Source organism: Callorhinus ursinus, unplaced genomic scaffold (assembly GCF_003265705.2).
Source record: "Callorhinus ursinus isolate GAN/ISIS: 27379988/994484 unplaced genomic scaffold, GSC_fseal_2.0 scaffold85, whole genome shotgun sequence".
NCBI classification, from domain to species: domain Eukaryota; kingdom Metazoa; phylum Chordata; class Mammalia; order Carnivora; family Otariidae; genus Callorhinus; species Callorhinus ursinus.
Window position 1 is genome coordinate 480,825 of NW_027397147.1, and position 12,450 is coordinate 493,274.

At 41.6% G+C, this 12,450-nt stretch overlaps 1 protein-coding gene across 1 annotated transcript in view; it reads right to left on the minus strand.

The window, feature by feature from the left end:
- Positions 1–12,450, minus strand: part of DNAH3 (dynein axonemal heavy chain 3) — a 180,901-nt gene that overhangs the window by 149,765 nt on the left and 18,686 nt on the right. The window contains exons 10-13 of the mRNA XM_073887961.1: positions 11,135–11,314; positions 6,418–6,554; positions 4,583–4,688; positions 4,216–4,394 (exon numbers count right to left, since the gene is read on the minus strand). Coding sequence (XP_073744062.1) covers positions 4,216–4,394; positions 4,583–4,688; positions 6,418–6,554; positions 11,135–11,314 — 602 coding nt within the window. The remainder of the gene's footprint in view (positions 1–4,215; positions 4,395–4,582; positions 4,689–6,417; positions 6,555–11,134; positions 11,315–12,450) is intronic.

A 12,450-nucleotide genomic window follows, 5' to 3' on the forward strand; every position in this document is an offset into this window, starting at 1 on the left:
TTGATAAACCCCTGGCCAGACTGATCAAAAAGAAAAGAGAAATGACCCAAATCAACAAAATCATGAATGAAAGAGGAGAGATCACAACCAACACCAAAGAAATACAAACAATGATAAGAACATATTATGAGCAACTCTACGCCAGCAAATTAGATAACCTGGAAGAAATGGGTGCATTCCTAGAGATGTATCAACTACCAAAATTGAACCAGGAAGAAATAGAAAACCTGAAGAGACCTATAACCACTAAGGAAATTGAAGCAGTCATCAAAAATCTCCCAACAAACAAAAGCCCAGGGCCAGATGGCTTCCCAGGGGAATTCTATCAGACATTTAAAGAAGAATTAATACCTATTCGCCTGAAACTGTTCCAAAAAATAGAAATGGAAGGATAACTTCCAAACTCATTGTATGAGGCCACCATTACCTTGATCCCCAAACCAGACAAAGACCCCATCAAAAAGGAGAACTACAGACCAATATCCTTGATGAACATGGTTGCAAAAATTCTCACCAAAATACTAGCCAATAGGATCCAACAGTACATTAAAAGGATTATTCACCATGACCAAGTGGGATTTATCCCTGGGCTGCAAGGCTGGTTCAACATCCGCAAATCAATCAACGTGATACAGTACATTAACAAGAAAGAACAAGAATCATATGATCCTCTCAAAAGATGCAGAAAAAGCATTTGACAAAGTACAGCATCCTTTCTTGATCAAAACTCTTCAGAGTATAGGGATAGAGGGTACATACCTCAATATCATAAAAGCCATCTATGAAAAACCTACAGCGAATATCATTCTCAATGGGGAAAAGCTGAGAGCCTTTCCCCTAAGGTCAGGAACGCGGCAGGGATGTCCACTCTCACCACTGCTATTCAACATAGTATTGGAAGTCCTAGCCACAGCAATCAGACAACAAAAAGAAATCAAAGGCATCCAAATCGGCAAAGAGGAAGTCAAACTCTCACTCTTTGCAGATGATATGATACTGTACGTGGAAAACCCAAAAGACTCCACCCCAAAACTGCTAGAACTCATACAGGAATTCAGTCAAGTAACAGGATATAAAATCAATGCACAGAAATCAGTGGCATTCCTATACACCAACAACAAGACAGAAGAGAGACAAATCAAGGAGTCTATCCCATTTACAATTGCACCCAAAACCATTAGATACCTAGGAATAAATCTAACCAAAGAGGCAAAGGATCTGTACTCAGAAAACTATAAAATACTCATGAAAGAAATTGAAGAAGACACAAAGAAATGGAAAAATGTTCCATGCTCATGGATTGGAAGAACAAACATTGTGAAGATCTCAATGCTACCTAGAGCAATCTACATATTCAGTGCAATTCCCATCAAAATACCATCCACCTTTTTCAAAGAAATGGAACAAATAATCCTAAAATTTGTATGGAACCAGAAGAGACCCCGAATAGCCAGAGGAATCTTGAAAAAGAAAAGCAAAGCTGGCGGCATCACAATTCCGGACTTCCAGCTCTATTACAAAGCTGTCATCATCAAGACAGTATGGTACTGGCACAAAAACAGACACACAGATCAATGGAACAGAATCGAGAGCCCAGAAATGGACCCTCAACTCTATGGTCAACTCATCTTTGAGAAAGCAGGAAAGAATGTCCAATGGAAAAAAGACAGTCTCTTCAACAAATGGTGTTGGGAAAATTGGACAGCCACATGCAGAAGAATGAAACTGGACCATTTCCTTACACCACACACAAAAATAGACTCCAAATGGTTGAAAGACCTAAACGTGAGACAGGAGTCCATCCAAATCCTAAAGGAGAACACAGGTAGCAACCTTTTCGACCTTAGCCGCAGCAACTTCTTCCTAGAAACATCGCCAAAGGCACGGGAAGCCAGGGCAAAAATGAACTATTGGGATTTCATCAAGATAAAAAGCTTTTGCACAGCAAAAGAAACAGTCAACAAAACCAAGACAACCGACAGAATGGGAGAAAATATTTGCAAATGACATATCAGATAAAGGGCTAGTATCCAAAATCTATAAAGAACTTATCAAACTCAACACCCAAAGAACAAATAATCCAATCAAGAAATGGGCAGAAGACATGAACAGACATTTTTCCAAAGAAGACATCCAAATGGCCAAGAGACACACGAAAAAGTGCTCAACATTGCTCGGCATCAGGGAAATCCAAATCTAAACCTCAATGAGATACCACCTCACACCCATCAGAATGGCTAAAATTAACAAGTCAGGAAACGACAGATGTTGGCGCGGATGCAGAGAAAGGGGAACCCTCCTACACTGTTGGTGGGAATGCAAGCGGGTGCAGCCACTCTGGAAAACAGTATGGAGGTTCCTCAAACAGTTGAAAATAGAGCTACCATACGATCCAGCCATTGCACTACTGGGTATTTACCCCAAAGATACAAATGTAGGGATCCGAAAGGGTACATGCACCCCAATGTTTAGAGCAGCAATGTCCACAATAGCCAAACTGTGGAAAGAGCCAAGATGTCCATCGACAGATGAATGGATAAAGAAGAGGTGGTATATACACAATGGAATATTATGCAGCCATCCAAAGGAATGAGATCTTGCCATTTGCAACGATGTGGATGGAACTGGAGGGTGTTATGCTGAGTGAAATAAGTCAATCAGAGAAAGATATGTATCATATGACCTCACTGATATGAGGAATTCTTAATCTCAGGAAACAAACTGAGGGTTGCTGGAGTGGTGGGGGGTGGGAGGGATGGGGCGGCTGGGTGATAGACATTGTGGAGGGTATGTGCTATGGTGAGCACTGTGAATTGTATAAGACTGATGAATCACGGATCTGTACTTCTGAAACAAATAATGCAATATATGTTAAAAAAAAAAGAAGAAGATAGCAGGAGGGGAAGAATGAAGGGGAGTAAGTCGGAGGGGGAGACAAACCATGAGAGACGATGGACTCTGAAAAACAAACTGAGGGTTCTAGAGGGGAGGCAGGTGGGGGATGGGTTATCCTGGTGATGGGTATTAAGGAGGGCACATTCTGCGTGGAGCACTGGGTGTTAGGCACAAACAATGAATCATGGAACACTACATCAAAAACTAATGATGTAATGTATGGTGATTAACATAATAATAAAAAATTATTTTAAAAAATTTGCTCATGAGTTTCTGAAATGTATTTTGTAAATTTAAGATGCTATAAAATGCTAAAATTACATCTATATTTCTATCTATTTATCTATTTACATTTAATAAGAATAATAAAACATATACCACTGTTAGTAGTGGTCATGCTTGCTAAATCATCTTAGTCTTTAGTTAAAAGCACTCTGAAAAAGAAAGCTAGAAAGGCATGGAGTAATCATTTTGTAACTTTCAAATAGTTACACCATGGAGCTTGGTTCAGTGCTGCACAAAAGACCCAAGTTAGGCTGGTGTCACACAGGCCAGGACTTTTTGAGGCAACTGGAAAGGGAAAAAACCATTTTCCCCTCTGGATGGGAACCTGGGAGGATATAAGCCTAGAGCTGCTGGGCCCACAAACGGAACAGTGCCTGTCAGAGAATGAAAGCAAAGTAGAGGGAGAAACACTGCATCCTACCAAAGCTAGCAATTCCTGAACTTTTCAACACATGAGCCCCAAATTCCCTTTTCACTTTAGCCAGTCTATCTGGGCTTCTATCCTCTATCCCTTAGAACCCAAAACATCGTGACTAATATATAGTCACCAGTGAAATGAAGGTGTATTTGGGATGCTGTGACTTAAAATAAGTTTGAATAGAGCTTAAGATTGAATGACAGAATCCTCAGACAGCAGAAGCCTGCACAGGAGTGATTCCGGGAGGGGGGGGTGGGGGGGAGGGTGCAGTAAGCACCCTGTGTCTCTGAATATGTGCTATATGGCCGGGGAGAAGGCCTGTGACCTTAGACAGCCAAGCCCACGAGGTGGCGTCTCCCTAAAGATGCCTCCAAGAAAGCAAAGTCTGAAAGATAGAGATGGACATCTCCAGGATGCTTTCCACCCTCCTGCTCCAAGCCCCACAGTTCACCTTCTGGCCTGAACCTGAATTCCCCGCCAACCTCACTCTAGGGCAGAAACAACTTGAGCTAGAAGTTCTGTCTGTTCATTGCTGGAAGGGGCAAGTTCTGGCCACGTTTTCATTCTCCCATTCACGCCAAATATTGTTGCTATCTCTCTGTCCACAATAACAGTACCTGGTATTGGTGTCCCGGTTTACGTCCACTTGGAATTGAATCAGACGGTCTTTAAGATTTTGGGCTCGTTCACAGAGGTCATAATTTAGGGTCATGGTGTCAAGGCAGAACATGGCCAAAGGCACGGTAATGTGCATGGATGCAATTTCATTTCTCCGCTTTTTGATGCTACTGATCCTCTGTAGAAAGGAGCACAGTCAGTAGCTTGATTTGCCTTTAGCCAACGTGCACTTGCCCCAGCCTCACCTCCAGCCAACCTAGTCCAATGCTGAGCACAACATATATCCTAACAAAATACACTGACTACGTAGTGGATTGTCTGCAGTATGTATCACCAAGATATGGAATATCAAGTGATATTTCCTACCGTCACAAAATCCTCAATTTCATGAGTTTCTTTCAGGAACGCGGTGATGTTTTGTTCCGCCATGTTATCCAATAAGTCATCATACTTTTTGTATACATTTAAGTATCTTCCATAATCGAAGAGCATAAAATCAGACATGCAAATACAGGTCACCAAATCAGATTAGGAAGAGTAGCAAATGAAGACATAAGATCATAAAAATTAGCCCAAGCCAGCAAAGGAAAATAGAATGTGGCAAAAAGTATAGTAAACTGGGAATTCAGAACTTTGGCTTCAAATTCCAATTTTGCCACCTCCTAGCTGCATGAACTTAGGCACTTTTCTAAAGATCAGTCTCTCTAGTTTTAAGTGGAAATAGTAATACCTCATAGGACTGTTGTAAGGCTTACCTAATAATAATGTACATAGGAAGCATCTAATACAATGCCTGATATACAGTGAATATGCAATAAACAGTAGTTCCTATCCCTTCTTCCAGCTCTAAAATTCTGTCTAAATTTTAAGATGAGAATTTGGAACTAGTGAACCTAAAAATCTAACTGGATAAAATTAAGTTTTCCCTTCTTATCAGATCATGCAAAAATGGCTGGACAGATTTCTCCCAAATTGGAGGATGTATTTGGGATGCTGTGACTTAAAATAAGTTTGAATTAGAGGCGCCTAGCTGGCTTTGTTTGTGGAGCATGTAACACTGCATCTCAGGATTATGAGTTTTAGCCCCACGTTGGATGTAGAGATTACTTAAAAATGAAGTCTTTTTAAAAAGTTTGAATTAAAATAAAGATGAAATGGGGGCACCTAGCTGGCTTAGTCAGTAGAGCATGCAACTCTTGATCTTGGGGACATGAGCCTACTTAAAAAAAATAAAAATAATAAGAAATAAAATAATAATAAAATGAAATAAAGATGATAATGGAGTAAGCAGAATTAGTTCCATGGGGGCCCAGTGGTGATCAGGGGACATCTGGCCACATCTGGGGATGTTTTTGGGTGTAATGACTGCAAGAGGATCCTACCAGTAAGTAATGGGTATAGGTCAGGGATGCTGCTAAACTTCCTACCATACACAGCAGCTCCTCACAATACGGAGTTTTCTGGTCTAAAATGTTGACAGAGCCATGGTCAAGAAACCCATGTATCCTGGTTTGCCTGGGACAGCCCAGATTTATACTCGTTGTCCCACGGTAATTGTTAATAAAGCCCTCTTCACTCTCAAAGTGTCTCAGTTTGGAAGCTGTATTATATGATCCCCCTAAACTAGGGACTGCTCACATGGGCAACTGTGAGATATTCTATAGTATGATGATTAAGGAGCATTCAGATAACTTGTCCTCAATCCCCTTTAATTCCTAAATCCAAAAAGCTCTGAAAACAGAAAGCCGCTTCAGAATTCATTTGATGGCAAAAGCTGGCCTAAACCAATGTGAGGCTACTTGGGTGAATATTCATATTGTTCACTATAGAAATATCAACACATTTAATTAAGAGGTGCTTCCTCAGATCTTGCTGAAGCTGCATCATCAGGTATGATATATGTATTACGTGACTTTTCTAAAATCCAGAAATTTCTAAATGCCAAAACCTGTCTGGCCTAACATCTTTCAGATAATGGAGGTGGACCTGTAATTGAATCTGAATTCTGGCTCATTTATTTATTTGCTCTGTAATATTGGGAAAGCTTCCTCAACTGTAAAATGGGGTTAAATAGTAATACCTGTGTAAGTATTGGCTATTCTTACTATGTATGTGTTTCTGATGTGTGGGAACAGTGATCGTGTATTTGATGACAAACAAACCAATACCAAAATGGCCAAGTTACAACTAAACCAACTTACTTGTGGGGCCCAACTTGATTTTTCTGATACACCTCAAAGGTTTGATCCACAAAATCAGAAACTAGTTTTTCTTCAGTGTTAACAGTTCCAAGAATCAGATTATAGCCTTTCAACTCTGGGAACAGGACAGATTCCACCTAAAGAACAAAAACCACTTTTGATGTCATAAGACATCCATGAGACACAAGAAGGGAATGGCACCAAAATGTAAAATCTTTTGCAACAAACACATTTCCAGGGATATCAGCTACTTTTTCACTCTTTTTCCTCTTGGATAGTGCCAGAATCACCCTCCTGTTCTCTTTACCTCTGTCCTCTCTCCTCTCCCTGGTTTTGGGTTACTCATCTTTCCCTCATCCTTTCAAGTCTCTGGTCCATGGAGAATTCCCCTGGGCCTCCAGTTAGGATGTTAGGTTTCCTTACTTAAAGTTCACATTCTGAACTTTTCCCACACAGCATAATCATAATTAAATAATGTGTAATGAGCTTGTCTGGGTTTGTCATGGGATTAAATACCATGAGGGCTTGGATCGTATCTGACTTCTTCAGTATTATGAAGGGTTCAACAAGAGCTTGGCACATAGTAAGTGCTCAATAAATACTGTGTGACTGAGTGAATATTACAGCAATGGTCCCTGTCCCCCACCCCCATCAGCTTTTACTAATGAAAAACTACTAGAAACATGAGTTCTAATTCTGATTCTGCCACTAACTAACCATGTGACCATAGCCACTTCTCCTCTCTGAACTTCCATTTCTTCATCTGAAGAAAAGGAGAGATACTAGATGCTTCTCTCACCTCAGGGGGAAAAAAAAAATCTATGGCTTTATGGTCATAAAGCTAGAACAGTATCTTTTCTGATAATTCAAGTTCTCTAACTTCTTAATGGCATGTATGTGTCCCTGAGAAATGTTCTCACTTGCATGACTCACGAAGACATCCAAGTCCCTGCTGGGGACCCACCGCCCTCCCTGTTAAGAAAGCTGATAGTGACTGGTCTCAGAAAAGACTGTCAGAGGGCTCTACTTGGTGACAACAGTTATATACCATGGATGACAATGCACTGATTTAGAAAGGGGGAAAAGCTAGTGCAAATAGTCTGTGTCCTCCCTCTTTGGACAATCTGAAGGTTTTTAAGCCAGTGGAGGAACAACTTAGTTGTGGCCATACTGAAGACAGTGGTTGAAAGCAAAGATAGGGAGGATCTGGCATTGGTCAAGCGTACAGATGAAATGGTTTAGGGACACACAACTGGTACATCTAGGCCATGCAAGAGATTACATGTGGGCAGCATAAGGGATTGTTTCTTGGGAAGAAGTCTTCAGTTGAAAGAGGAAGTAACACCTTTTATTGCCCTTTAAATGTGGCTGGTAGAGCAGTCTGTAAAACTAAGATGAGATCAATGATGTCTTTTCCAGATAATCACGGTTATCATCTGCTGATCTCCCCAGCTCTCTGGTCCCTGACTTCCTGGTCTTGTCATCACCCTCAGTGCTTACGCTTGCACACTTCTCCAAGTTTGGGATTTCCCTGGCACTTTGAGTGAGAAAATTCTCCCATCAGTAGAGAGACTGGCCCAAGTAGCCCCTTTCCACAGTAATGTATGTGTGTGTGTGTGTGTGTGTGTGTGTGTGTGTGTGTGTGAGAGAGAGAGAGAGAGAGTATATATTTCTGATTATAAAAGTAATGCATTGACATGGCTGCTAATGCTAATTTAAATTTTTTTAAAGATTTTATTTATTTACTTGACAAAGAGAGCATGAGAGAGCACAAGCAGGGGGAGCAGCAGATGGAGAGGGAGAAGCAGGCTCCCTGGTGAGCAGGGAGCCCAATGTGAGGCTTGATCCCAGGACCCTGGGATCAGACAGAGACGCTTAACCTACTGAGCCACCCAGGTGCTCCGATTTAAATTTTCCTTATTGTGTTTTTAGTTTTAGAAAACTTCCTTATTTCACCCCACCTCATTTTATTTATGCCTCTCATTCCCCTCTTTTCATTTCAATCAGTATTACAACAACCATGTTTCAATTTTTTTGCTAAGACAAGTATTTTCTAATATTTACTTTGGTTTCCTTTAGTAACCTTCTCATAAATAGGCTTCCCTTCTGTACCTTGAAACTGTTATTTTCAAAACCTCATGCTGACGTAAAGTTTATGTTTAGGGGGCTGCCTAGTTGGCTCAGTTGGTGGAGCATGGGACTCTTGATCAAGAGCCAAGATTGTGAGTTCAAGCCCCACACTGGGTATAGAGATTACTTGAAAATAAAACCTTAAAAACAAATAAATAAAGGGGTGCCTGGGTGGCTCAGTCGTTTAAGTCTGCTTCTCCCTCTCCCTCTGCCCCTCCCCCAACTCGTGCTCCCTCCTTCACATGCTCTCAAATAAATAAAATCCTTAAATAAATAAAATAAAATGTATATTTAACCATAAAAAAGGCAGGTCTGGTAGGGGTTGGGGATACTGTCTACCTGTTGCTGTTCTTAGATATTCTTTTCTTTTTTTTTTTTTTAAAGATTTTATTTATTTATTTGACAGACAGAGATACAGCGAGAGAGGGAACACAAGCAGGAGTGGGAGAGGGAGAAGCTGGCCTCCCGCAGAGCAGGGAGCCCAATGCGGGGCTCGATCCCAGCACCCTGGGATCATGACCTGAGCCAAAGGCAGACACTTAAAGACTGAGCCACCCAGGTGCCCCTGTTCTTAGATATTCTTATTAGATACTCAACCCGAGCGGCTATTCTTTCAACGTTTTAATACCCAGTTCAGAGATAAAATAGTCTGAGGAGTTTGACGCAGGAGCCAGCGCTGTGAGCATTTCTCGATGGAGAATGCTGAGCCGGGGCTGCTTTTCCTCACAGCTTGATAAAGTCCCATTGGCATTCACTTGGGCCTAGCTTTCAACCCAAGGACACACTGTGACCTGTGACTCTTATCTTCTTGCCATGACAATCCACTAAATCTACTACCATCCCTGCTCAGTGTTTGCTGGAGCAACCACATGAGCCCTGGGCTCTCCTAGCCCAGCTGCTTGCAAACATTGCTAATCGACAGCAGTGAAAGGGAACCTGAGTGGTATGTACTTTATCTGTTCCCAAGCCCCACACTTATCCTTCCAAATTACAGGGTCTTCTCTTTCATTTCCTTCCCAGGGATATGGATGGTAGGAGAGTTGCCTACTGTTTCGTCCCCCTCCACACACCCAGTTTTCTTGTTAACCAGGCTTGGTTGGGTTCGAAACCCCAAATTTAGAGTTATCTGGTAAAATCGACTAGAGCATTTGGCCTCATGTGCTGCTCTACAACCCCCAACTCTCATCTTGAGCTCTTAGAATCCTCTAAGTAGAAGACTACATCACACATAATGCCTGGGGAGGGAGGGGGTGGGGAAGAAGAAGGAGAGAGAGAGAGAGAGAGAGAAAAACATCCCACAGTTCCCTTCCCTATGTGGGGCTGGACACATAGGGATCTTGCCACATCAACCGCCCAGAGGGAAATAGAAGATAGATCACAAAAGAATCACACTCATGTGGGTGATCCTGCCCAGCACTAAAAGTCTGCTAAGTGTCTGGAATATGATTAGCAATGCCACCCTGGAAAGGAAACTGGAAGGGGCTTGGACCAGGAAGGAAAGCTTCCATCTTTCCCTTTGATGCCTTCAGTGGTTAAACAAAAAAACAAACAAACAAACATATGGAACTTCAAGAACTAAATGAGATATCGTTTTATGAAGATTCTTGGTGAGTTCATGGCATTGTTCCATCGTGAATCAACCCAAGTTGGATATGGCTTGGGACACATCTACCCCTTTGAAGTTGGATCATGGGGGGCTAGGGGAAGGGGGGGACTCTACTTGCTCACAAAGTAACTTTTTTTTTTTTAAAGATTTTATTTATTTATTTGACAGAGAAAGACATAGCGAGAGAGGGAACACAAGCAGGGGGAGTAGGAGAGGGAGAGGCAGGCTTCCCACTGAGCAGGGAGCCCAATGCGGGGCTTGATCCCAAGACCCTGGGATCATGACCTGAGCCAAAGGCAGACGCTTAACGACTAAGCCACCCAGGCGGCCCACAAAGTAACTCTTACTGCTCTTATTAAAAGCACAATTCTTGGGACACTTGGGTGGCTCAGTCGGTTAAGCGTCTGACTCTTGATTTTGGCTCAGGTCATGATCTCAGGGTTCTGGGATCAAGCCCCACATCAGGCTCCATGCTCAGGGGTGAAACTATTTGAGGTTTTCTCCCTCACCCTCTGCCCCTCCCTGGCTTGCACGCGTGCTCTCTCTCTCAAATAAATAAATAAATCTTAAAAAAATAAAATAAAAGTAGGGGTGGCTGGGTGGCTCAATTGGTTAAGCATCTGCCTTCGGCTCAGGTCATGATCTCAGGATCCTGGGATTGAGCCTCACATTGGGCTCCCTGCTCAGCAGGGAGTCTGCTTCTCCCTCTGCACCTTTCCCCCTCATGCAATCACTAGCTCTCTCTCAAATAAATAAAATCTTAAAAAAAATAAAATAAAAGCACAATTCTCAAATACATGGACATTTCTTTATGGCCCAAATCTTTCTGGGGTTAAGGGAGGCATACTCCCCTTTACTTTGGTATTTATCTCCCAAAGTAAAACTCCCCTACCTGAATACCTTGTACAAACAGCCATTTTAAATTTATTTTAGTCAATAAGTAAATAAAGGTATAAACAAATGATTAAGTTGATACTATACCTTGGGGATCTCCCTAGAGTTCTTAATAATTTCCAAGAAAGAGTTGTGTATTAACTCCCAGCAGTCATCAAAAGATGGATTAAAGACAATAACAGGTTCACTGACTTCAAGTTTGATCATGATTAGCTGAGGCATGAAGAACTCCATCTCTTGGTAGGGCTCCTCAAAATCATTCCCATCCTTTAGGAGACATTAAGATATGGTGGCTGTCACAAGGTGCAGCCTTCCAGAATCAAAGGAGTGAATTTTACCCATTCACAGTATGACACAAACACCAGAAAAGGAAATGCAGAGTCTCACACACTGTTCATGTTCAAATAAGGGCTAGGTATGGCTGAGCCCACCCTGAGCTCATCCACTCTCCCTTCCCCAAAGCTTTTATTCAGTATGCTTACTTTGCTTAGAAATTCCTGCATTAGTATTTCCAAATCCTTCCTATCCTTCAAAATTCAGCTCAAAATCTCCTCCTCTGGGAAGCCTCCCTGTTCTCCAGCAAGATATAATCTCTTCCACTTCTGAACTTATAAATTTCCACTTCCTTCATGGTATTTTTTTAAATTTTTTTATTGTTATGTTAATCACCATATATTACATCATTAGTTTTTGGTGCAGTGTTCCATGATTCATTGTTTGTTCATAACACCCAGTGCTCCATGCAGAACGTGCCCTCTTTAATACCCATCACCAGGATAACCCATCCCCCTCCCCCCCCCTCCCCTCTAGAACCCTCAGTTTGTTTTTCAGAGTCCATCATCTCTCATGGTCCTTCATGGTATTTTATCTTTCTGTCTTGCAGAGATGTATAGGTACATCTTATCTTCTCTACTCTAACCTTGAGGGCAGGATCTGTGACTGAACCCTGTACTTCCTCCAAAAGATCCAAGACAACATTTAGCACACAGTCGGTGCTCAACAAAAATTTGTCGACAGAATTCAAAAGTAGAAACAGTTATCTGTATGCCTCAAATGGAGCTTGCTAATGAGTGAAAAGTCTATTTTAAACTTTCAAAATGTCAACCTTCGTATAACAGAAATATTGGCATGGAGATATCTACAATTCCCTACCAGGCTAGTAATATATGTTACCTCTCATAAACTACAATGCCTAATGAAATTGTCATAGTGTAGTTGTACAGTACTTGTCTAAGTCAATGATGTTAGACATTTCCAGATCTGTTTGAGGATGACTGATGAACACTGGTTGAATAGTTATCATACATCAAATACCCATAAATTTCCCCTTCTTTCAGACATACAAATATTTTACTTTTCCCTTTGTGTGGAATTGTAGAGTGGGATTTGTTCCCACATCTGAG